Source organism: Thalassophryne amazonica, chromosome 21 (assembly GCF_902500255.1).
Source record: "Thalassophryne amazonica chromosome 21, fThaAma1.1, whole genome shotgun sequence".
Lineage (NCBI taxonomy): Eukaryota > Metazoa > Chordata > Actinopteri > Batrachoidiformes > Batrachoididae > Thalassophryne > Thalassophryne amazonica.
This window is the reverse complement of record NC_047123.1, coordinates 38,482,403-38,509,915: the sequence shown is the minus strand read 5'-3', so window position 1 is coordinate 38,509,915 and position 27,513 is coordinate 38,482,403. Positions and strand designations below refer to the sequence as shown.

At 41.2% G+C, this 27,513-nt stretch overlaps 1 protein-coding gene across 3 annotated transcripts in view; it reads left to right on the top strand.

Moving 5' to 3' along the window:
* The window catches only part of cnih3 (cornichon family AMPA receptor auxiliary protein 3), a 48,845-nt gene extending 21,595 nt beyond the window's left edge, over positions 1-27,250 (top strand). Inside the window, exons 4-6 of one of the 3 annotated variants that reach the window (XM_034162335.1) lie at positions 11,899-12,011; positions 14,011-14,157; positions 26,465-27,250. In XM_034162335.1, the coding sequence (XP_034018226.1) occupies positions 11,899-12,011; positions 14,011-14,157; positions 26,465-26,492 (288 nt within the window). In that variant the 3' untranslated portion in view covers positions 26,493-27,250. Of the gene's footprint in view, positions 1-11,898; positions 12,012-14,010; positions 14,158-15,461; positions 15,496-26,464 lie in introns of those variants that run through there. The other 2 variants (XM_034162336.1, XM_034162334.1) reach the window with 2 other exon arrangements.
* Positions 27,251-27,513: the final 263 nt, after the last annotated feature.

Sequence of the window (27,513 nt, the reverse complement as noted above, 5' to 3'; positions counted from 1 at the left end):
AGTACAACAGGATTATCTGTGTACCGAGACAGGGACACGGGGAGTGATGAAAAAAATGAGGCAGGGAGAGAGATAGACAAACACGACTGAGCTTCTGACACCAAGTTGTATTAGGATCTTGTAACCAGTAAATGTATTTTGTTCACTGCCCAGTAATCAAACACCAAATTGGGTAAAGACAGACCTCCACTGAGCCAACATTTTTGTTGTAATGATTTATGATCCCTGGGAGTTTTACCTCCCCATATAAATGAGGAAATTATTTGATTGACAGATTTAAAAAAGGTTTGGGGTAAGAACAGAGGAATACACTGAAAAGGTATAAAAACATTCATTTTCACTATATTAGTCCTGCCTAAAAGAGATACTAGTAAATTAGCCCATCTTTGAAAAGCTGACCTTATATTGGACAATAAAAGAGTCAAATTTACAGCCCGTAGAGCCCGAGGTGAACCAGTTACACTCACGCTCAAAGACTGTATTTCTTTTTGATTGATGTAAATAAAGTCTAAGACGTAGTCTGTAAACTAGGCCTGGACCAGGTTTACGTCTGCAGGTTAGGTAGCGAACTCAGTTAGCACCCCCCTGTGAGATGTAAAAGAGACACTGTGAGACGTGTGCACCGTTTTTTAAAGAAGTATGAGTTTTCACTGTAAGAACCTATTTAAAAAATACTCGTTACCTTTACCAGTGTACTTTGGTACTATAGCTTTATGAATTGGACATTTTCAATGACTGAAGCTTCACACGTACTGAAAGAAACTGGATAAAAAAAGCATTTTTCAGTGTGTGTTATATATATCGTTATGCAGCATGCTGGCCACTAATTTAAGGCGCTGGTAGCCCACAGGACAGTGTTTAAAAATCTCAGCATCTATCCTAGTAATGTTTGTTGTAATTAATCATAAAAAGAACTTGTACAGCTGGAAAAAAAATTCATTTGGAACTCATATACTTTTTTGCAAAGTTGTGATTTCAGTGTTTTATTACGTCTTTGACCTCTAACCCTCCAGCCGGGGCATGTCAGCTTTTTTTTTTTTTTTTTTATATATATATATATGTTAAATACACAGAATGAGTGGATTAAAGCTGTTTTTCCTCCTCATTTCACCTCAGCTTTTTGTTTTTTTTAGTGTTTTGTTCTTTGAGCTAACTCCTGAGCTGGTTCCAGCTGGCCTGGCGGTGGCACAGTTGCTGTGATTGATGTGGTTAAACGTGCTGGCGGCGGTTCTTTACCTGGCAGGCAGGCGTGTGGATCTGTGCTATGTTTGTTCCGGGTGCAGTGCTGTGAGGACTTGCAGACGGAGCTGATGCACTCTGTGTGTGTGTGTGTGTGTGTGTGTGTGTGCAGCCTTCAGGCTTGAAGCGATGAGCTGCAGCGTTGTCACAGCAACTGAGTGAACCTGAGTCTGCTCATTAGTGCTCTCCCTTTCTTTATTTTGGGCCTGTTGTCCTTCTTCTTCTTGCTTTCAACATCATTTTTCTCTCTGTTGTTCCATCTGCTCCTTATCTGTGCACAGCTGTTTGTCAGATGGGCCTCGTGGGCTGGATGTGGCCCATGAACCAGTATTTTGGTGCTCTGAGGAGAAATTTTGTTCTTCTCATGAATATCATTCTTCACATATTTCAATTTGACATTCTTATTTCTCTCTCCATTCTGTTTTACGTCACGCACAGAACAAGTGTGGCAGTTAAGACCTCGCTCTTCTTCACCACCAGCATGTTCTGGTTCTCATGTCCTCCTGGACTGACAAACCTGAAAACCCTCTGATAAGCATCTTGGGGCGTCTGAATAAGATGACTGCACATGAGTCGACATGCAGGAGCAGCAGAGGTTCTCCTTGGAGCTCCTGCTGCTCTGTCAAACTGGGAACAGGTTCCTTGATAGGTCCAGAACCCGCTGGAAGAACCTCGAGGAGGTGCTGGAGGACGTGGCTGTGATAGCTTCAGCACTTTTGTGTGTATTTTAAGGACAGTAGAGGGTGTGGTTCTGTCCACGGTGTGGACGCCCTGGGAGTGGTGCTGATAATATTTAAATATTTTTCTCAAAATCTAAATTCCCTGCATCCCTGAAGTAGTAAATAAATCCGACAGGCTCTGAGGTCCACTGGGGGCAGACTCCTCCTGGATGAGACAGCAGTCCCTCACAGGTTACTTCTCCAGGTAAGACCTGATTCTTGATGCGTGCACTCTGATGGTGCAAACTGTGTTTTATCCAGGAAACACACTTCGGGTCGAACCCTGGTCTACGTACCCCGACCCCTCACGTCCACTTACTCTGCTGGACGAACGTCCTGGATCTTCCTTCGTCGTCTGTTCCTTTCTGCCACGTGTCTGTTTTCTCGAGCAGTGCCAGTCTGTGTGTTCTGTCAGAACCTGTGTTTGAGTGCTTTGTATTCTTGTGTATTATTTTGTTATGTTGTGTTATTTATCGTGCTCTGAGAGTTTCCGCTCATTGTCTGGTTTTTGACCTCACCTGCTTTAATCAAGTTTGTTGTTGAGACTCAGACTTGGCTCAGTGTGTCCAACGTGCTCAGGTTTAGAACTCACTTAGACCTTTCTTTTTCCGTTCTGACTCCTGTCCCTGGTTTGTTACTAAAGTGTCTTTTTTTTTGTAATCGTGGTGCACTTCATCGCCCTCTGTGTTCTGGACTGACCCATGCGTCCACTGATTTAGTCGTACACTGAACTCTTCCTTATCTTGTGCCGCCTCACCTGGTTTAATACGTTTCCACCTGTAAATGTGATGATGGAGCTTCTGTTTGGTTCTTTGCATTTTTATGTTCCTGTGCTGCTGGAAAAATCCCTATCCCTTAATACTGAGAGAATTTTCAAAAATACATAACTAACATTTTGTAGGATGGTTTCCTTCATCAAGTGACAAAGTTTGATCTGGATTGTGGATTTTATGGAATTTGACTTTAATATTGAAAAGCCCATTTGATGTGCATTTTGCATTATATCTCAATCAAAAGTGCCTCAATCACTCTCTTTTGTGACAGTGAGGTGCAAACTGGTGCTCTCAATGAATCAACTAAGTTTGATCCACATCTGATCCGTATTGTGGATTTAACGGACATTTGAATTTAATATCGAAAAGCCCTTTTGATCTATATTTTGTATTATATTTTAGCTTATGAAAAGCCACTTCTAGCAAGACTTTGACCTTGAACATTTTTTCCAAGGTAAAAATTTGTGGAACTGGAAACTAGTGTTGGTGGAGGTTTGGACTGTACCAGCAGTGCTCTAGTATTACATATTACATCTGTGAAATGCCCCCTGCTGGTGATTGCATGAAGTAACGTACATAATCATGGAATTGTACATAATCCGTACGATAATGTGAATGTTATGATGCTCCGTTTGTTGGCCTGTGATGGACGACGTGAAGGTTTTTCACCTTTCCTACCTACAACGTACCACATGTCTGATTCTTTCCAAAATATGGCCATCAGGGGTTGTGAAGACTTTGCATCCATCTGTCCATCTGTCTGTGCTCAGTATAGGTCCAGTCCAATGACTGCCAGGATCTTCAAATTCACAGGGACCATTCTTGGGACACAGATGTTGGACAAGTTCAAAGACGGCTAACCTTGACCTATTCTAAGGGGTCAATAGATGACATTCTTTCAACACACGCTTTCATTGATTACACACTCATACAGCTGAGGGGACTTTAGTATTGTGTTCTATATTCATATACAAGATGGTGTGAATGAAGATCTCGTAGGGGTGCTGTTTTGTTACATTTAGGATTTTTGGTCATAATCAGAGCCTTGGAAGAGGAAAGGTACCTGAACCAGTTACATTTTGGAATCCAACAAAAAAGTCACAAAGTATCAAAGGAGTGAATGAGTTAAGCAGATGCAGTTTAAAACCTGTTGGAGAGTCAGACATGATATTTGGGATTTCTCCACAGGTTTGGTTTGGGAATACCTGCGAATTCTCTCAGGGAATCAGAGAGGGAACTTTTCCTGCAGCTGGGTGATTTGATGTGGAGTGACCGGACTGCACAAACGAGGCAAAATTCACACAAGCACATGGAGGAAAGATGGAGAACCTGCCGCTGCTGCAGAAACACATTTATGAATAATATTTCAGGTTTTATGAACACTGAAGGAACTCTGTGTCCCCGTTATTTGGGTCTACAGGCTTTTTAGACTCATCACAAATCCGGCTGACCACCGGAGTCAGTACGTGAGATAGAGTCTGTAATCAGCCTGCAAGCTGCTGCATGTTAGAGGTCAAACAAACACAAACAAATGCATCAGAATGAAAAAAGGAAAACTATGCACCTGCCAAAGACTAAAACAAAGCAGATGTAACGTGTGTTGCTGCTTGGACTGATTTCTGCAGTGATCCTCGCTCAGGAACAGCGGAACACCGTCACTCAGAATAATGAGCTTAAATGCAAATTTCAGTGCTGCCATGTTCTTGCACACAGTCACCAGGAAGAGCAGCTGAGAGGTGGATGATGGAAAAAAAGAGAGAATCAGGAGAGGAGGATCAGAAGAAAGAAGTGTGGAAGAGGTGGAAGCTGAAGAACCATAAGTGTGGAGCATAAATATTAATCGAGCTGCACAGAAAAAGTTTCAGACGAGAACTCGCCGGCAGAGTCTGGAGATGATTGGTTTCCAGTCAAGGTTGGAGAGAAAAATACAATGCAGAAGTCAGCAGAATCAATAATCATCAGTTATATTGATTATCTATAGATTAAAAGACAACTGGCCTCTGTGTGTGTGTGTGTGTGTGTGTGTGTGTGTGTGTGTGTGTGTGTGTGTGTGTGTGTGGCTTTGATCACAGAGAAACTGGGGAGAGCTGACATTTGCTATTTGGTATGTTTATGTATTTTAAGTCAAGGATGAATGCTGCAAAACCTAATGTTGATAAGACTAAAATCTTTTGGAGAAATTACAGATATTACATAATAACAGTGAACAATATATGTTGATAATTACATTCTGGACTCACACACCATTCCAGATCATGATAGAAACTTTGCATAATTTATTACCACCCTTGAAAAATGTCAGCTACCTATTTTATAAACATGACCCAATTTAGAGGCCGTGGATCCCCACGGACAACACGCTAGTATCATTTAAATTCAAACTGTCCTGGTGCAGCTTCTCTTCTTCCTGCAGCTGTAGTTTTATTGGTAAACTGCCTTTTTATGGAATCATCAAGTCAAAATTCATTCATTTTCTGCCAGTTATCTATTGTCTCTGGATCTCTGTCGCCATAGCAGCAGACCAAACTGCTCAACCCACACTTCCCTATTGTCAGCCAAACCCCTCTAACTCATCCTGGATGATCCAGAGGAAAATATTCATTCATTCCATATAACAGCCTTTAGGTGGACTGCAGTCATTTTGACACTGAGGTTTTCTAATGCCTTTAATTATTATGAATTATGCTGAATTGTTACCATTAACCAAATAATTAGCATTTCCTAATTGTGCAGCTGAGCTTTACTTCATGTCTCCCCACCATAGAAAAATGCTCTGTTAGCACATCTCTTACACTTGTTCCCGTAATAAGTTTCATTCATACTTTTTTCATTCATACTTTTTCATTCATTTCTGCCACGCATCTGGGTCCAGGTCGCCGTGGCAGCAGACGAAGCAGCTCATCCCATAATTCTAAAATAACCTGAACAAAATAAATCACATTTTCACCATCCTGAACTCTGCGCCGGAAATGTGTGTAACTGGCACAAGTTTAAATATAAGCAGGACAGATTTCACCAAAACGCTCTTTGGACTGCCCATTTCACTCACACACACACAGACACACACACACACACAACACACACACACAGAACAATCAGTTCACTAGGATTTTGTCTCCATAAATTTTAAACCTTCCAACTTTAAATTTTGAAAGCAGAAGACACGATATTCTATCGAGCCAAACCTCAGTCAGTCATGTGATTCTGCCCATAACACAGATAGTTGTTTTATTTTTAAATACACCATCAGAAGACAAAAGACTCTCTTTAACTCATCTACCAAAATGATCTTGTTCATTAAATGCTGTGGTACAAATTAGTGACGCTTCTTGTTGGACACAGAAAATGTCAAACTGTTATTATTTTTTCAGAATTTGCCCTTTAACTCACATGTCTTCAAACTAGACAAGTCCTAAGTGTGGGATGGAGTTAATTCAGGGTCGTGAAGTGTGTTGGGCACGTAAAACAGATAGTTTTTAATGGAGGAAAAGTGGGTAAAGTTTGACAAATTCAAGTCAGAAAAAGGTCCATTTAAAACTAACCAAAAACACCACATTTGCAACTGGACTAACACTCATTCATGAAAAGATTATCGAGGCCCTGGAGCCCAGAATCCCTCCATCATCTGACAAATATCACATATAAATAAAATAAAATGAAATCCGTGAATTACAATACTGCTAAACATGCTGAGGGCCTGTCAAGTGGGTTTGTTAAGTTGCTTTTACATTTTTGGCTTTTCAGAGTTAAGCAATATTCCACTTTAATTGTGCCAATTAAAAAAAAACTAATTTAATTGACTTAGCTCCTCTGCAAACACACCTATGTTGAGGTCAGCAGTGTGACGTTCCCAACGTAACAGACGCGTTCTCATTATGATTTTGTTTCATCTGAATTCTATTTGAAGAGCCAAATGAACGGTGTGGGTCCCCGTGCCGCGGCATCTCAGAGGACTGTGAATCATTTAAAGGTACTAAAATATGTCAATTATTTGCCCAGCTTAATTACAGCCGTGCGTTCTGAAGCGGTTTGAGCCGGTAACTGGTGGCCGGTGTTCTGAGTGTGTTTACATAAAAACAGCTGAGCTGGATACAGACAGGAAACGAACAACTGCTGCAAGAAAAACAAACATCTAAACCTCCAAAGTACAAATGATGCATGAGGAACGTGAACATGAATGTCAGCAATTTAAGATGTGGATGATAAACGTAGACTAGTTTATTATTATTTTTTATCTTCACTACATCTTTCTGCGCTCTGAAGTTGTGTATTTCTGTGAAGGTTTTTCAGTGGAAGTACGAGTTCTTCTGTGTGGACACATGAGGGGGCAGTAAACTGAGTTTGATTTGTGGTCGAGTAAAGCCTGTGATGATCATAATATCACCAACAACACTGATATGTGTTATGATGCTTCCACAGGACGTGTGAGTTGTGTTAGTTTGTGACTGATATTGTGGTGTGACGGCCCACGAATCAGTCCAACAGAACAATGAGTCTGAAGCAGAGCTGTCCGTGGTGCTGAACACAGTGAATGTGAGGACGTCACTCGTTCTAAGTATGTGGAGCTTTGTACTAGAAAGAGCAGGAGAAACCAGTGAGGTCCACACTGACATTATAACATCAAAGGAATTCTGGGATGTGTTTTTAAAAATGTGTGTGTGTAGTTTAACACTGTGTGGATGTCATGTGGCCTAAGTGGCTCTACTCTACTCTTTTCTACTCTTCTATTTTACTCTTTTTAGATAATTAGATATACCTTAGTATACTGGCATAGTTCCACCTTAAAATTGGAATATAATATATAAGATATACCTTACTGAATTTTCATGTATCAATAGATTCACACTGTGTGACCGTGTCATTAAGTCACCTGCTCATCCACTTTCTGAAGCCCCCAGTAGTTACTTGCCTGTATTATATATTATATTGGTGGTAGTAAATATTTTGTGATGAAATACCCTGAATCAACCTCTATTTCATTAATAAATGGGTGATTCTTAGACTACGGGCACTTATTATGTCCTTTGATCATATTGTATGAAAAACAGAAAAAAGGGGAAATTTCACACTTTTATAGTTATCTTTACAATGAAAGTGTGTTAAGAAATTTGTTCTAGTAGTCTATGATGACTTTTTCACCTTTTTTCAGCATCATTATATGCAAATATTGCCGTTTTGTGCTTGTCCCACACCCAGACTTTTGATCTTCAATGATAAAATGAATGGTAAAGAAACGTTTTTTCTAATGTTTTAAAATATCTCTGAATCAAATATCAGTAAAATAATCAAAACATAATTGGGGTATTCAATGTCATACAACTGTTGTGATTTTTTTTTAAACAAAATGTAGTTGTCCAACACTATTGCCGTAATTTCCACCACATTGTAATGTCCCTTTAAACAGTTTGTATGAAAGATTGTTTGGGTAGTTTCTATGATAAACAGTGACATCAGAGCACATGTATATAGCGCCAAATCACAACAAACAGTTGCCCCAAGGCGCTTTATATTGTAAGGCAATGGTGTGGTGGAAATTACATTTACAAGGCCAATAGTGCCCGTAGTTAAAGAATCACCCAAATATGATGTACTAAAAACAATAACAACAAAAGTTGGATTATCTTCCCTTGAAGATGTTAAACAGGAATTATTTTCCTTCATGTGCGCTACCATAATGTGACTTTTCATTGATTATAAGAAGTTGTTGGTTATAATAATCATGGGTGATTCAGAAATGGTAAATGGGCTGCATTTATATAGCGCTTTTCAATCTGCATCAGACGATCAAAGCGCTTTACAATAATGCCTCACATTTACCCTGATGTCAGGGTGCTGCCATGCAAGGCGCTCACTACACACCGGGAGCAACTAGAGGATTAAGGACCTTGCCCAAGGGCCCTTAGTGATTTTCTGGTCAGGCTGGGATATAACACCTCCCAACACCCCATCTCATTGTTGGGGTCACATGACCCCAACAATGAGACAGATGTTAGGACACTTGATCAGCAGTCGGGACTGAACCTACCAACTCTTCAAACGGCTGTAGGTACAGTCGGCCCTACACATCCTGTTGGTTCTCATTACGATGTGACTCCATCAAATTAAAAAGTTCTGAATCTCCTCCTTTCATTACATAATGTGACTCCATAAGCTTTTGTAAAAGGTAAAATAATTGTAGAATATCCAATGCACCGTGTAGTCTGAGTGAACACATGGGACTCGGTGGAGGAGGTCGTTCGTGGTCACAGTGAAACTGATCATCAAGTACAGTCGATGCAGTAATACTCAAACTACTGTTCAGGTCTGTCAATAAGGGAAAGGTCAAGAATCCAGCTGAAGCACCATGTTGGCTGCAGCAGTGAGGAATTAATAAAGTTAACCCCAAACATAAGTGTTTAACTAATCGCCGTCTGCAGAGTCGAGCCGTAGTCAACACTTGATCTTGTAAATGTTGAGCTTCTCTCTCAACCAATAATTTTGATGAGGAAATCCTAATGCTATTAAATAATACAGTATCAAATGAATGTTCATCTCATTGAAACGTGAGGCTTTAACGACTAATCAGTGTTGGACTGAATCGCGGTTGTGCGACATGCATCGTGGTTTTGTTGCTGCTTCCATTTCAAGCTGGCTGCTGGAGAAGCCGCATTTGAAAAGCTCTCCAGCGTCATATGAGCTGTAACTGAACACACTTCATGGCGGGTGACCTCTCTAATTGGAGCTGGAGAGGTTGAGTCCAAGTTGGGTCAGGTTCTACTTCAGCTTTGAGGAGAGCGTGGGTGGCTCAGCATGGCTCAGAATGGCCTCAGCACAGGAGTGATGAGAGGAAATAAGGAGCAAAATCTGTAACATTTTACTGGCTGGACTAATTCCAGTTGGGTGAAAATGCAGATTTATTTGAAACAAGTGTTAAGAGGAGAAAAAACCCAAAGGAAAAGGTCAAACATTTCAGAGATATTCAGGTAAACCTTTCTCCACTTGTTCGAAACATGAAAAAAAAAATCTGTTTTTTAATTAATCAATGACTGAAGGCAGGAAGCAACAAGCAATTTTGTTTCCATTTGGGAAGCAGGTATGAGCCTAACAGACCGGAAGGAAAGGAGACGTCTGAGTGCACACATCAGTTTTACACTGTGCAGAAGACACGCTGCGATTTCAGACACAGCTTCCTGTATGAATGAAGCCTCATCAGTGCGGCTCGGCTCAGATGGGTGTCATGGTGATTCCCCCGAGGCTTCACAGCCGGGGACATGATTCTCCACTTCCAACACGATCCCAGATGGGTCCTTCTGTCAGCGTGCACACACACACACACACACACACACACACACACACACACACACACACACACACACACACACACACACACACAGGGGGAAGTGTGGACACACCAACTCACACAAATGAGACAAATTCACTGAATGGAGTCCGATCGGAGGGTTAATTCATTATTCTGTGTTGACACACTGATGTGATCAGGTGACTGGACCAGACCTGATGGTTTGGTGATGGTACAGTCACAGTAAAATATTTGTCAACCACCTGCTTCTTTACTCTGTAGTTTCATATTTACATCTGATCCGTGACTACATAACCCCAGTCTGGTCTGATCAGGCTCTGCTGGCTCACAGCTCGTGACTGGATTAAAGACGGAGGAGGAACTTTATCTTAAAATAATACAGAACATTCACTGACCGACTGAAGCTTCCAAATCATAAAGATGTGATGCATGTTTTTCCTTGAAAAGCTGCAGCAGGAGTTACCTGATCCCAAAGCATGAGGTCATAACAGGTCAAAGAACCAACCGAGACAAACGACGTGAGGAATTTAAGAAAATCTAAAACATAGCCAGAAGAACCAGCTGTGTAAAATAAGATGAACTCACCATCAGTAAATAACCACTGCAGCGGAAAAAACAATCGAACCCTGCTGTCCCGAGAGTCCGAGTCAGTTAAGTTTTCTTTAAGGAGGGCAACTGAGGACACGCGTGAAACTTTGCAGCACAGCTGACGTGAACAGAACAAGTTGACATCATCTGTAATTTGGGTTTTAAATGTGAGGAATGAAGCTCTGTGGGGTGTTTTCATCACCGTGTGTGTGTGTGTGTTCAGGTTTGGATGGATCTACTGATGTTATTATGTCTTAAGGACGGTTTCCTGGTGTCTTGCTGTTGTGGAGCTGATCGGTGACGTTGTGTTTCTCTGCAGTCTGTTTATGGCGGTGCGCGCTGGTTACGGTGTTTGGGAATAAGGCCGTAATGCGTCATCCTGTACGGTGTTAAATATAGCCTGTGTGAGTACAGTGAGGAGGATATTCACTGAAACACTGCAGCTTTCTTACATTATTTTTGTGGTCAATTTAACGGAACAGATCAGACTGAAAAGAGGCGGCGGCTGAGGGTCAGAGGTCAGTCAGCTCGGGAACACCGACATCTAAACCCTGCTGTTATTGATGCACGGAGACTCCGCCTCTGGATTAGTGTACTTGGGTTAATAGCTGGTTGACCACTGCAGCCGGGTAATTACTGAATGATGCTGAAATGGAACTTATTAAAGTTATGTTTTATCTTCCCAAAAAGACTTGATTGATTTTTCACAAAAGTTAGTCAATCGAAATAACAACCTAGAATTACTTGAAGAAAATCTCCAGTCTCCAACTGACTACAAAATCTGTTTTTAATGTTTTTTTAAAAATTATTATTATTAAATAGGTTTGTGTAAATGGACTGCATTTATATAGCGCTTTTCCATCTGCATCAGACGCTCAAAGCGCTTTACAATTATGCCTCACATTCACCCCGATGTCAGGGTGCTGCCATACAAGGCGCTCACTACACACCGGGAGCAATAGGGGATTAAAGGCCTTGCCCAAGGGCCCTTAGTGATTTTCCAGTCAGGCGGGGTTTTGAACCCATGATCTTCTGGACTCAAGCCCAACACCTTAACCACTAGACCATCACCTTGTGTGTTTTGTGCTAGCTACCTCTGTTTCGGACGCTTACGTCATGTGTAATATAAATACACACTGTGACTGCTGAAGCTCCTGGATGGCGTTTTAAGGTGGTGATGATTTAATGTGTTCTGACGTTCGTTTGCTTTCAATCCGTAATAATCGGGATTATTTTCACCTCCCTCTCTTCTTCCTGCGTCCGTCTGTCCTGTTGGAAGTTGGTGCTGCCAGAGTACTCCATCCATGGACTCTTCTGCGTCATGTTCCTGTGTGCCCAGGAGTGGCTAACCGTTGGCCTCAACATCCCCCTGCTCTTCTACAACACATGGAGGTAACTATACGACCCCTCCCAGGTTTATGCTTGGATTTCTAACTTTGTTTGTTCCTAAGACTTAGTCCTCCCCAAGTGTGTCTAGAAGACATAATTGGACGGGTTATTTAAGCACACAGCTCCAGGTTAGAAACATTGCACCAGCTGCACCGCCAGATTAATGGACACATTTCTGACACTGCTAGAAGTTGGTTGGCGTTTTGGATTATCTGAGTGTTCTGTAGCAGTGTGTGAAAACTGTTGCTCAGCTTCAACTGTGGACTCAAGAATTTACATTGACATCCAATTTGCAAACTGTCCAGCTGTTGCTGAGCATGTGGTCATGGAAGAAAAACGTGCACAGTGATGGAGGGTGTCATATTAACTAGCTATGTGAGAAAATAAAGGTTTTATGACTCTGGTGGTTCGTAGACTAGCCCTTCACACTCTCTTGTTAAACTTGGGAGTAAATATTTTATCCTGCTAATGGTTTCACCTGTTCACGATTTAAGGATGGAGTCTTCCAGTTGTGATGTTTTTTGTAATTTATGGACGAGGTTTCGATCAGCACGGTAGCACTGTGGCAGATCCTGCAAGAAGTCACCACTTCACCCTGAAGCCCGCCCATCCTATTCAGTTTGATGGTCGAGATTAAATTGCGTTGCCGGTCCCTAAGTGGCAGCGGCACAGTCCGTAACGCCTGTGGAGAAGCTAATGGACAGGTGGAGAGACAGAGGGCTCGTTCCTAACCTCCGCACAGCCCTCAAAGCTGGATAACATCTACGCATGCACATAAATCTGTTTCTGCACTCAGCAGCTTTATGGAGAAGCAGTGAAGGGATTTGTTTTTCTTTTTGTGGTGACGGGTTTGATGTGAAGTCACGGTGGGCTGGAATGCCGCGGCATCATTGCATGAGCTCTGCTGTTTGAAGTTCCAGATGGACACGAGAGGAGAACCGAGGAGAGAAAAACATCTTTGCTGTCTCATTAATTGGAGCCTGTGCCCAATGCCCACCGGCTACAGATGCTGCTTCTTCCACAGCTGAGATGAGACGACAAGGAAAGGCAGAGGAGTGCTGTGGAGGGAGTGATGCTGAGAGCGAGGCAGAGAGGGAGGGGGGGGCTGTAATGTTGACAAGGTGATTCAGAGGAGAGACGGGGGACTGATAAGGTGTTCAGGGATAGAACGTGATGCCCTGCAGAGTTTACATCCTGCCGAGGGCGATTAAAGAAACCAGATTTACAAATCAAAGGACAAAGGACAGCCAGCATAATTCTGACTTTTATCTCCGAATTTTGTGATGTCATAAGGCCAGAATGATACAGAAAGAGATGAAAGGAAAAGTTGTACAGTGTTTCTCAAAAGAGATAATCAGGGAAATGTGTCAACCCACCACATCCTGAGGTCATTCCATAACCTCCATCATCCTTGTCAAGTAGCAGAGGTTGGCTATTGATTCATGTACAAACAATCAATCGTCCTGAGTTGAGACCAGATTAAAGGCCTGGTCTAATTCCTGACATAAAAAGTCAGTGAAATCTGTTTGTATCTTTTTGAAACCATCTGTCACATCAGTCAAATGTTCAGTCCTGGTCAGACTCATCAGTATCACTGAACTGTTCAGAAATTCAAGAAAATAAACAAACTTTGTGTTATTATCTAATAAAGATGTTACTGGGGGGGGGGGGGGGGACCACATTGGTTTAGATAAAATACTGGCGTTGGTGCATCCCAGTGAAATATATTTGAATATTCATTCAAATATTTGCTCATCCTTGGATTATCTTGGCAGGACCTTGAGTGCACCAGAAGATAATTCAAACCAGTCACTCCTTACGGGGTTCTTAATGTCGCACCACGTCTGCTGCATGATACTGTCCACGTAACTCATCCTGCCATCTTTTTCCGTACCATCTCCTTCCCTGTGCCCCCCCTCCCCATCACCTCCTTCATCCTTCCCCCACTCCCTCGGGTGTGGAACGGGTCAACTACCCGCTGTGTGGTCTTTGCCCTTTGCGGTAGGTACTTCCACAGCCCAACAGACACCAAGGAGCTGTTGTACGACCCGGCATCCGTGATGAACGGAGACACACTCAAGTTCTGCCTGAAGGAGGCCTGGTGCAAGCTGTCCTTCTTCGTCCTCTCCTTCTTCTACTATTTGTACTGGTGAGTACTGGGAGGGCCGGGTCCACGCAGGCCGGGGTTTCACTGGTTTTAGACTTGAAAACAAATCTTTAATTGATCTCAAAAGTTATCAGTCGGTGCTTCTCGACCTACTTTGTTCTTTTTCTCCTCCAACCTCCAAAGAACATTTACAGCTGATGGGCCAGTTTGATGACTTAATCTAAACTGTCCTGTAAAATTTCTAATGACCTCCATTAGGAAGGTGTGTTTTTGTTAGTTTGTTTTTTGGACTATATCTGTTTTTTTTTTTTTTTTGGGATTGTTAGTAGGATTATTTCAAACTCATGAATCAAGTTTAATTTACGTTGGTCAGAAAATTGGCTTGGACCTGGGAAAGAAACTATTTCAGGTAAAGAGCCGCCATCAGGGCATTTTAAAACACAAAAGTCATCCCTTTTATTCATTGACTCTGTCCTGGACCGGTAATGTTAAATTTTGGTGTGAGGAATCAGGACATTCTATTAAAGATGTTTTTAATATGCAAATGAAGTATTTTTGGCAGTATGCACTCAATCGTAACCCTTCTACAGTAGTTTTCAATTTCAATTTAATTTCAGTTTATTTTCATTTATATAGTGCCAAATCACAACCTTACCAACCCCCAGAGCAACAGTGGTAAGGAAAAACTCCCTCTGAGGAAGAAACCTCAAGCAGACCAGACTCAAAGGGGTGAGCCTCTGCTTGGGCCATGATACAGACATAAATTACAGAAACAATTCACAAAACGAATATACAAGAAATGCTATTGGCGCACAGTACAGGAGGATAGTTACACAGAGACATGCATCATGATGGTGATATATTCCTATACAGTGTGGAAACCTCATTCTTTATTTTTAAAATGTTTTTACAAATTTTTAAAATTTAAATAACTTCCATTTTTCTTTATTTTGGGCAGTGTTTGTTGAATTTCTTTTTCTTGGGGTTTTCATTTGTCTTTCAGCTTTCTTGATGCCGCTGTGAAATTAAGAAGCTAAAATTCCAACACTGTGGTTTTTTTTTTTAAGTGTAAATAAAGAGAAAACGTTCTTAAAAACTGGTTCTTATGCTGTTTAAACTATAAGTAGTGCAGTGATGTTGGATATTTCTGTGATGATGATCTGACATACTGTTTTAACAGTTAATTCTCTTGCTGTCAGGATTTTGAATGATTTGATAGAAACAGGATGTTTTCAGTCTGTTTGGTGCTACGTGACAATAACTGACTAACTGTTCTTTGTCCATGTCCAATACTGCCATTTTAACGGATCTGGATTCTTCTTCCATGTGTCATGTGGTTGCTGCAGTGTGTGGAACCTGGAAATATCCCTCTAATAGCTCTTATCAATGGAAACACTTTAAAAGGTACAATACTTATATTTTTCAACTTTTTAACTCTGTATTTAGTAGATGGACATATTATGGTATTTATCATTTATTGTTGCAGCCACAGTCTGTAACAAATACCAGTACCATTAGTGGGCAGTCACGCTTGGGATTATGCAGATTTTATCTATGTGGCCTGGCAATATGGGCATGGCTGCAAACATGGTGATGATGTGACTTCTTGTGGGACCTACAGTGGCCAATGTATCACCTCAAACACACACACACACACACACACACACACACACACACACACACACACACACACACACACACACACACACACACAAAATAACTGTGAAATCACCAAATGGTAAAAGAAGATCTGATGAATTATCGGAATAAATAACACAGCTGCTTCCAAAGAGCTCAACATACGAGTGGGTGTGGAAGGAGATGTCAATGGGTACGCTGGTGAAGGAAACAGAGGTGAGGAAGACATGATGATGAGGTACAGTGCTAAGGAGAAGAATGTGGACATACAGGTGGCAGTGGATTTTACAAAAAGGATCGAAATGGCTGTGGTGAATACCATATTTTAAGCAGAAGAAGGTACACACAGATAGACTGTATCCTATGCAGGAGATGCAACCTGAAAAGAGACTAAGTTGGCATCAGTAGAGGGTGAAGATTGACAGTATCGAATGATGAAGTGAAGACAGCTATGACAGGGTGAAGACTGGAAAGGCAGTTGGTCCAGATGGCATGCCAGTGGAAGTATGCAAATGTTTAGGAGAGATGGCAGTGGATTTTTGAACCCAAGTGAAAGGGGTGCCTGTGGAGTGGAGAAGAAACGTCCTGGTTCTGAGGCATAAAGCTGATCAGCCACAGCAAGAAGTTATGGAAAAGAGTAGTGGAAGATAGGCTTAGAAGAGAGGTGATGAAGAGCATGATAGAGTGTTTGTTCTCAGACTGCTAATGGAGAAGTATAGATGAAGTGAGAAGGTGTGAAGGTTGTGTGTTTGTTGAAAGCTTGTGATATGGTGCCAAGAGAAGAGTTGTGGTATTATGGTATTATATGAGGAAGTTGGGAGTGGCAGAGAAGTATGAGGATGATGCAGGATATGTATGCGTGTGTGACAGTGCTGAGACAGGTGGTAGCAATGACGGATGGGTTCAATGTGGAGGTGGAATCGCATGAAGGATCAGCTCTGAGCCTGTTCTTGGTTGTACTGGTGATGGACCAGTTGATAGATGAGCTCAGACAAGAGTCTGCTGGGATTATGATGTTGGCGGATCACATTATGACCTACAGTGCAAGTAGGAAGCAGGATGAAGTGAGACTACACAGGTGGGGTAGGCACTGGAGAGAAAGGGAATGAAAGTCAGTTGGAGCATAACAGAGCAGATGTGCATGAATGAGGGGAATCGCAGTGAATATTGAGGTTACAAGTAGTTGAGGTGGCAAAGAGGGACACTGGGGTCAACTGTTTAAAGAAACAGAGACTGTGGTAGAGAGATGAAAACGAGCGGGCAGGCAGGGTGGAGTGGGTGGCAGGACTGATTTATGACAGATGAGCACCTGTAAACGTGGGAGGGGTGGATTGATGACTCTAAATGATCAAGATCATTGACAAATACCAATTTATCACAAAAACACTGCAGGGTTATTTTTTCTCAGCAGTATACAGTATAAAAAACACAGTATCACAGCTATAAACACAGTGTTTACTGTATGACAAGTGTGAATGTGGTGATTAATTAATTGAGCATTTAAAAATTCTTTTCACAAAAAAAGTTTCAAATGAGTGGGTGTTATGAAATATTTCACCATTTTACAGTCCTATGTCATTATTTGTTTTTAAAATGTCTGTGTTGAGTGTTGCTAAACATTAACACTCGACTAAAATCTGTAGTTAGGAGGTATCATTTGACACTTCAAAATAAAGACGTTTTATGATTTTTTTTTTTTTTTTTTACCTGGATTTAAACATAACATGAAACTCTGAGGGAGAAGTCTAGAAGACAACATTTACGGTGCATCTGGAAAGTATTCACAGCTCTTCACTTCTTCCAATTTTTTATGTTACAGCCTTATTCCAAAATGGATGAAATTCATTTTTTTCCTCAAAATTCTACACACAACACTCCATAATGACAACATGAAAAAGGTTATTTGGAAATTTTTGCAAATTTATTAAAAAAAAAAAAAAAAAAAGAGATCACATGTCCATAAGTATTCACAGCCTTTGCTCAATACTTTGTTGATGCACATTTGGCAGCAATTCCAGCCTCAAGTCTTCTTTAATATGATGTCACAAGCTTGGTGCACCTATCTTTGGGCAGTTTGGTCCATTTCTCTTTGCAGCACCTCTCAAGCTCCATCAGGTTGGATGGGGAGCAATCCTGACTAGTCTCTCAGTTCCTGCTGCTGAAAAACATCCCCACAGCATGATGCTGCCACCACCATGCTTCACTGTAGAGATGGTGCCTGGTTTCCTCCAAACATGACACCAAAGAGTTCAATCTTTGTCTCATCAGACCAGAGAATTTTGTTTCTCCTGGTCTGAGAGTCCTTCAGGTGCCTTTTGTCAAACTCCAGGTGGGCTGCCATGTGCCTTTTACTAAGGAGTGGCTTCTGTCTGGACACTCTACCATACAGGCCTGATTGGTGGATTGCTGCTGAGATGGTTGTCCTTCTGGAAGGTTCTCCTCTCTCCACAGAGGAATGCTGGAGCTCTGACAGAGTGACCATCAGGTTCTTGGTCACCTCCCTGACTAAGGTCCTTCTCCCCCGATCGCTCAGTTTAGACGAGCGGCCAGCTCTAGGAAGAGTCCTGGTGGATCTGAACTTATTCCATTAATAGATTATGGAAGCCACTGTGCTCATTGGGACCTTCAAAGCATCAGAAATGTTTCTGTACCCTTCCCCAGATTTGTGCCTCATTGTCTCGGAGGTCTACAGACAGTTCCTTTGACTTCATGCTTGGTTTGTGCTCTGACTGTCAACTCTGTCAACATTATATGTAGACAGGTGTGTGTCTTTCCAAATGAATTTACCCCAGGTGGACTCCAATTAAGCTGTAGAAACATCTTTTTTCACATTATTATTATGGGGTATTGCGTGTAGAAAAAAAGGAAAAGGAAAAAAAAAAAAAAAAAATATATATATATATGCATACGTGTGTGTGTATGTGTATACAATCTCTGGCAATAATTATGGAATCACCGGCCTCGGAGGATGTTCATTCAGTTGTTTAATTTTGTAGAAAAAAAGCAGATCACAGACATGACACTAAACTAAAGTCATTTCAAATGGCAACTTTCTGGCTTTAAGAAACACTATAAGAAATCAGGAAAAATAATTGTGGCAGTTAGTAACGGTTACTTTTTTAGACCAAGCAGAGGGAAAAAAATATGGACTCACTCAATTCTGAGGAATAAATTATGGAATCACCCTGTAAAATTTTCATCCCCAAAACTAACACCTGCATCAAATCAGATCTGCTCATTAGTCTGCATCTAAGAAGGAGTGATCACACCTTGGAGAGCTGTTGCACCAAGTGGACTGACATGAATCATGGCTCCAACACGAGAGATGTCAGTTGAAACAAAGGAGAGGATTATCAAACTCTTAAAAGAGAGTAAATCATCACGCAATGTTGCAAAAGATGTTGGTTGTTCACAGTCAGCTGTGTCTAAACTCTGCACCAAATACAAACAACATGGGAAGGTTGTTAAAGGCAAACATACTGGTAGACCAAGGAAGACATCAAAGCGTCAAGACAGAAAACTTAAAGCAATATGTCTCAAAAATCGAAAATGCACAACAAAACAAATGAGGAACGAATGCGAGGAAACTGGAGTCAACGTCTGTGACCGAACTGTAAGAAACCGCCTAAAGGAAATGGGATTTACATACAGAAAAGCTAAACGAAAGCCATCATTAACACCTAAACAGAAAAAAAACAAGGTTACAATGGGCTAAGGAAAAGCAATCGTGGACTGTGGATGACTGGATGAAAGTCATATTCAGTGATGAATCTCGAATCTGCATTAGGCAAGGTGACGATGCTGGAACTTCTGTTTGGTGCCGTTCCAATGAGATTTATAAAGATGACTGCCTGAAGAGAACATGTAAATTTCCACAGTCATTGATGATATGGGGCTGCATGTCAGGTAAAGGGGCTGTCATTACATCATCAATAAATGCACAAGTTTACGTTGATATTTTGGACACTTTTCTTATCCCATCAATTGAAAGGATGTTTGGGGATGATGAAATCATTTTTCAAGATGATAATGCATCTTGCCATAGAGCAAAAACTGTGAAAACATTCCTTGCAAAAAGACACATAGGGTCAATGTCATGGCCTGCAAATAGTCCGGATCTTAATCCAATTGAAAATCTTTGGTGGAAGTTGAAGAAAATGGTCCATGACAAGACTCCAACCTGCAAAGCTGATCTGGCAACAGCAATCAGAGAAAGTTGGAGCCAGATTGATGAAGAGTACTGTTTGTCACTCATTAAGTCCATGCCTCAGAGACTGCAAGCTGTTAGAAAAGCCAGAGGTGGTGCAGCAAAATACTAGTGATGTGTTGGAGTGTTCTTTTGTTTTTCATGATTCCATCATTTTTTCTACGGGAATTGAGTGATTCAGAAAGTTGCCATTTGAAATGACTTTAGTTTTGTGTCATGTCCATGATCTGCTTTTTTTCCTACAAAATTAAACAACTGAATGAACATCCTCCGAGGCCGGTGATTCCATCATTTTTGCCAGGGGTTGTGTGTGTGTATATACACATATATATATATATATATACACATATATATATATATATATACACACATATATATATATACACACATATATATATATATATATATATATATATATATATATATATATATGTGTGTGTGTGTGTGTGTCTGGGTGTATCAATGAATCTAACTAGTAGTGAGTGTATTTATTGAATTCATGGAACAAGGGGTGGGTCTTGATAAGTTATGCTTCTACCCACCCCCTTTCGGTCACATGGGTTTTGATTTTGGTCAGTTCTGGAATGTTGTATTTTGTTTTCTGTTTAGCTGTATTGTTGTTTTGTTTTGTGTTTGTAAATATTGTATTTATTTATTTTTTTTAATTCAACCATGTGTCTCGAAATAAATAAATTCAATTCAATGGAAAAAACTAATTTCATCCATTTTGGAATAAGGCTGTAACATTAAAAGAAAGTGGAAAAAGTGAAGTGCTTTGAATACTTTCCAGATGCAGCGTAACGTACGTTTCTCAAACTACATGATCACATGTTCCCTCCTGACATGGCTTAGTGGCTGACATTCTGCGTGAAGGCAAAAAATGAATGAATGAATTATTTTTGCTTGTATTTCATCCATTTTCATACCAGTGCTGCTGATATGTCACTGTGGAACAAATCTTATGCTTAATAGGTGCAAGAAAGTTGTGATCAGTGCGATCATGTCACTCCTACAGCATCAGCATAAACACACACACACACAGACAAAACGAGAGAATGAGTCTGTTCATTAACTCCTCAGAAACTAAACAAGGCAGTTAAGAGTCAAACCGTGTCACTGTGGTGTATTGTTGGCCACTTCTGGAATTTGGATGTCTTTTTGGTCTAAACCTGATGCTGAATTTCAGTCATTCTGCTTCTCCATCTCAGTTCATCTTGTTTTGCTGTAGCTCATGTTGGACTAATGTGCTGTTTCAGACACCACCAGTGGTGGCAGCAGCGAGCTAATGTGCACGGTGCAGGGTGATGGTATGTTCACTTCAAATCCAGTTCAAATTGAGGGTGACACAAAGATGAAGTGTGTGTATATATACACACACACGTTAAACTATGTTAGACTAGAGCTCTTGGTGAAATTGTGTTGTACTCACATTAATGGTAAATGTCCACCAGGTGGAGATATTGCTCCATTTCAAGAACCTTTGGGACATGATGACAACCAACTTGTGGCTTATAATAATGCATATGATAATGTAAATCTTAATGTAGCTGATTATTTCTAGTTACTCATAAGTTTAAAAGTAATCCTGGGGGGCAACGTTAAGCTTTATCATAAAATTGAAAATCAAAAATATTATTTTTTAAATATCCACAGTCCACTAGGGGGTCCCGGCCCACACTGTGAATCGCTGCTCTCCAACATAATCTAAATAAAAACTAAATAAATAAAAAAACATGGAGTTGGATCAGCAGACACGGGATTTTCCTTCTCTGGGAAATAACTCTGTGCCTGGATGGCTCCAACGGTCAGACAACCATTTTACATTACAGTTGAACACATCTTAATAATTTATATAAAAGTCTGATGGTCTTTGTGCCAAAACCAGGTGTTATAATTCTGATCTTTCACACTTCACCAAGCCAGTTTTGAAAAGAATTAACAGGAAATTTCTCTGCCCTTCATCTTTTGAAGTCGCACATCTGTACCTTACAAAATACCAGTTTGCCTCAGTGGTTCCTGTTCTGGTTCATGTGCCTCCAGAAAATGCAGAACTCCACATATGCAGTGACCTCTGACCTCGAGTGTGAACAGCTTGAACTGAAAGTGAACAGACCTGAAACCTGCTCTGCAGCGCTTATGACACTTCAATCACCTCCACTCGTCTGTCACCCACACACACACAACTACCCACGTGCATGTGAGACAGGCCCCGCCCTCACTACTGATCCCTCACCTCCACAATCGGCTTTCTACTGCCTTTGTTTCTGTGCAAACTTCAGCTTTTAGCTGTTATGTACAAATATGACTTTTATGAGATAATTTAAATGTATTAGATTATTAATGTGGGCGACGGCTCTGCTCAGCCAAATACAAATCATATCCATCAGCAGCTCAAACAGGGATGCTTTTATTGTGGAAATACTGTTTTTCAGCATTTTTTTTTTTTTTACCTGAAATTTCACATTATTGGATGTTTGTTTCATTTTTGTGGCTTATTCAGGACATAAGAAAAAAAAAACCTCCACATATTATTAAAAGTCTAAACCAAATAGGCTAAATACAATTTTTTGTTACACGTCAATATGTTTTACAGTTTGATATCATGGAGGCAGATGACAACAAATCCAACAACACTACACTTTGGTGAGCTTGAATGAAAACTGTCCTATTTGCAAGAATCAGTTAAGAATCCTGGACCTGTATCCATGAAGCATCCAAAGGCTAAAAGTGACGCTAGTGACGTCATTCTAAGAAAACCATTTCTTAGAATTTTCCCTTGATAAGATAAATGTCATTCACAAAGCATCTTAGGCCTTAAGAGAACTTCTAAGGTGCCAAACTGCCAAGAGGACATAGGAGGACTTTTAAGAAGCCTAAGAGTGTCTTAAACAGACAAGACAGCAGAAGGACAGAGAGGAACGAGAGAGGTTCTCCGTGTGTTGAATGGAAGTGATTCAGTAACATGCTACCGGCTTGATGGTGCAGGATAATGTTCGTGGTTGATCTCATCAGGAATGAACTGACTTTTCCCACCCAGCGTAGTAACATAACACCTGAGCTGAAGGTCTTCACAACACTGTGACATCTGGCTACAGGAAAAATGTCCATTGCATGTAAATTCTACAGCATTCATATAATTATCAATATCAAAGTCAGTGATGTCAGCAGCCAGAGTCTAAACTCACCTGTTTGAGAAGAACTTGGTTTGTGTGCTGCAATCTCTGCTCTCGCTTTGGATTGCAGCACGTCCCAGCGCTTCTCACAGCGCAGAGCGTAAACATAACAATAAGCTAATCAATATAATAATCGGCATGTGATTGAGGTACGTCCAAACATTTTGAAGCCGTGTATCAATTCATTTAATTTTGCTGAGTTTCATCATCATGACATTAAATTATTTTCGCGATGACACATTTTCTAATACAGTTCAGGTTATATGATCTGTTGATTTTACTGTCCATTCATAACTAGGAGCGCAGAGCGCATTTGTTTTTTAGTCTTTCCCTTTTTGTGACAACCAATCACAGCTCTTAGAGGACTGTGTCACACCTAGCAACGAGGTCAATCCCCCTCCTCACAAAGATAAAAGTTTCTGTCCCCTCCTTGCTCAGTCTTGCTCTCAGACATTTCCTGGATCACCCTTAGCCAAGAGATTCCTAGCAAGGAATCTCTTGGCTAAGTTGGGAGCTCTCTGAGATGACTGTGATTTTTTTTGTGAATATGGGCCCAGGTTTGTTTTGAACAAAAGAGATGATTGGATGTGTTGGGTTTTGTTTTGGTGCACGACCTCAATTTGAGTCCAAGTTACAGCCTGGAAACTAACATTCAGCTGCTTTTAAAAGGTCAAAACAAAATATATGTAAATATCATTTGTATTTGTGTGCAGGACAGTGAGCAACTGTGTTTCAGTTGTTGGGGGTTCATAGAATTATAAAGTAAATAAACAAATGAATCACAATTGTGTTATTTTTGCAGGTCGTCAGTAGGACACTTTGTGACCTTATTATGTACACACACACACACACACCCCCCCCCCCCCCCCCCCCCCCCCCCGTAATGTGCATTACTATTTTAAGAGCAATATTTAGTCATCTGAAAGTGCACTAATATTTTTCTGTGCATCATTTAATTTTTTTTCATGCAATCTTGCAGTTCTGAGCCTCATCATTTATCTTTTCTTCTGAGTCACATGTAACAAATATGAGGTTGTGTTTGAGTGTAATTGGGCTGCAGAAGTGAAGGAGCTGCACTTTAAAGATCTACCCGTCGGCGTACTAATGATGAAGTCAGAGTCTCCTGAGGAAAAACCATCACATTGCTCTTCTATCGGAGTTTTTGATTTTCTTGCCTGTTAAGTTGCGTTGCGTCGTCCCTCCAGCAGAGGTTAATGAAGGTGTTGACAACTTGGAGGTGCGTCAGCGATGAACACAGACATTTGTATTTGTTAGTTTAGTGTCAGTGAGGATCTGATCCGTTCTCGGCAGGTCACGCCTCACAGACAGAAACATGAAATAACTCCCAGTCTGCTGTTTATTCCCCCAGATTGTTCTTACATTCAAATCTTTTTCAGGTCACTTTTTCAGTATTTTGACTCGATCCAGGAGACAGTGTGGGAAAAAAAACAGGTTTACGAATGAAATCAAGTGTTTTTCTCCTCCATCGCTGCTGAAATCACTGAGTTGAACACTTGTGGGCAGAGCCGCGTTTTACAGCGTGTTTTCTGCATTCTCATTGCATGTCACAATGCTCATCAGCTTTTGCTTTTTGTGTCGCTTTGTCACAGCTTTGCAGACTTTCACCGAGTGAGAAAAACAGCACAAACATGCCAGGAAGGACTTGTGTTATTACATTTTTAAGCCCTGGTAATAGCTTACAAATGTAAAACTAACATATGGAATTTAAAAAGACAACGAAGAACATATTTTTCATGACTCTAAATGTCTGTCATAATGTCCAGTTTTGCTTTTTTAATGATGTTATTTGGCAGATAAATATTATTATTCTTCGGAGTGATTCAGGTTGTGTGTGGGACCATCACATTGATGTCTTTTCACTAATGAGGCTGCTGAAGGCACATTCAGTGTCCGTGAGCCATTTAAAGATGTTAAACATCATGATTAAATCCTGACATTACACACACAGGTTTGCAGATTTGTGGAGGACAGTAGAGACGACCAGCAGCTCTGTGTGCGTTTGTCTCATGTCTCCTGCTGTCCCCGCGGTACTGTGAAGGGCCACTCAACGAGGTGCTGTGACGTTCACACTTTTCCAAAAAAACACAGCGGTAATATTACAGACATCATCATCCAAGCGTTCGGCTGAGTTTGGCTTTCCAACATTCATCATCTCCATGGAAACGTTCTGTTCAAATATATGTGGATCTTTACAGAAAAAGGTGAGATGTTGATGTTTGAAGAGAGCTGCAAAAAATGTGTCTGTAGGAACCAAAATGTCCTCAGGTACAGAATCACATGAACGTTTGCTGAGGTTGCAGATGAGCAAGTGAGTGAGTTAGTTTATGACAGCTTGTGCGAACAGTGACTCAAAAACAATAAGTGTTATGATCATGTAACTCAGCAGATTAAGGGTCCGTTCACACTATGACATGAAGTGGCTGATGGAGCAGCTTCATAAAAATATCTGTGAAACTCCTGCGAAGGATTGAGGGGTTAAAATTCCCCATTTCCACCGCAGGTCGACATAGCTCAGCAGAGGGCGCTGTTGTACTCGTGGAACTCAATGTTCAGCGACAGTCCACAGTTTAACTTCCACCATTGAAGAATGTGCACACTTGTAGCGCACTCCTCGGAGCAGTAGTGTAGCTTGGCGGAGCTCATTGTCAAGTCAACACTTGAGCCGATATAAACTCAACGACACACTGCGCTTGTGTCCCTGTGGAGTCTGGTGGATCTCAGCATTCATCAACATTAAACAAATTTTCGCTCTCCATCGGTAAATGCCGGGTTGATCATCAGAGTGTGAATGGGCCATAAAAGAGGACATAATGAGGATGAAATGATTCACTTACGGTGAACTTTGATGCATCAGATTCACAACGTTAGCATGTCCACTGCAGTGGACACACATGTCAAAATTCTTGACAGGTAGTGTATCATCAGTCATCAGGCACCAACACATAACTGTAAAAGTTTTGCCATAAAAACCACTGAAGCACAGCAGCTCTGAGAATAAGTGGGACGTGACGAGCAGCGGGTCTCCAAAGCTGCTCCCAACATATCAAATTAAAGGGACACTTTGACGGTCTTACGGGGACATCACAGTGAACGATATCACCGCTGGAGCAAAGTCCACTTTTGAATTTACACAGCAGTTAAATCCTGAAGATGTGGCAGAGATGAGAAGATTAATAAAAGGTGTGAAGACAAACGCACACAGAATACTGCATCCAACAGGCAGTTAGCTGATTTAAATAAGTTTGTGTCTCTTGATTTGTCTCCTGCTGCAGACTCACGTCAGGCTGCTTTTCTTCTTCTTGTGTTTCAGTATGATCTACTCCCTGGTTACCTCATAACAACTGATTTTATCAGCAGCTGAGGAGGGAACAAAATGCCTCTGGACACCGACGCTGTCTCAGTGTCTGGATGTAGATTACACACATCAAGACTTTTTTTTTTTAAAGCTCTAAAGCCAAACAACAGAAGGTTTTTGGGGCGAGTGATGTTTGGAAAACAGAGAAGGGCTGTGCCTTCAAACCCTTCTGACTCTACATTCAAACTGAAAATGATGTTTACACTTTGAGGGACCGATGTCGATCACTGCCTGGCTAACGGCTAACAGTTTGTATCACGTGCGCCTCACGGTGAGTGGCGCTGTACTTACAGTAAACTCTGTGCAGCAGCGGCATCGTTGTCCAGAGGCTGAAGAGCACAGTCATCACGTTTGCACAGTTTGTCTCAGGCACAGCACGATGAAGCACTGCTCGCTAATCCGCCGTCGCTCCTCCGCCGCGCCTCACCGACCGTAGCTTCAACGGTGAGCCAGACAGGAGGGCCGAGTGGACAAACGGATGGACAGATCCCACTGTACAAAAAAGAAAATCCTTTTTGTAGTTGTTTTCTTTGATCTTGTCCCCGGACAGCACACTGAGTCTGCGGGGTTTTTCGTGAATGGCTTCTGTGATGTGTGCATTTTGCTGTATTTCTCAACACAACGGCATTCCTAATTGAATCCAGCAAACGCCTTCTTAATGTCGTCCTGGTGTCGTTATACTGTGGAAATCTTTTCTAAAACTGAAACTACGGTAGTGCTAATGAGCTATGGTAGAGGAGCACATGTCGTTTGCACAGCGCCACCAATCTCGCACAATATTTGGCAACATTACAAATAATCTACAACACTCAGCCACACGGGTGAAGGTCTTCCAACATTTAAAGAATTTTCCAGACCCGTTTGGAGCCCATAGAACAATTTCCATCTCGTAGATGAATTTACATGACGGGCCATAATGTACGAGCTTATCTTTCTGGTGGTTAATTTGATTTGTGGGTTTTTTTGGTGTTTTTTCTTTGCTTGCCTCTAAAACAACAACAACA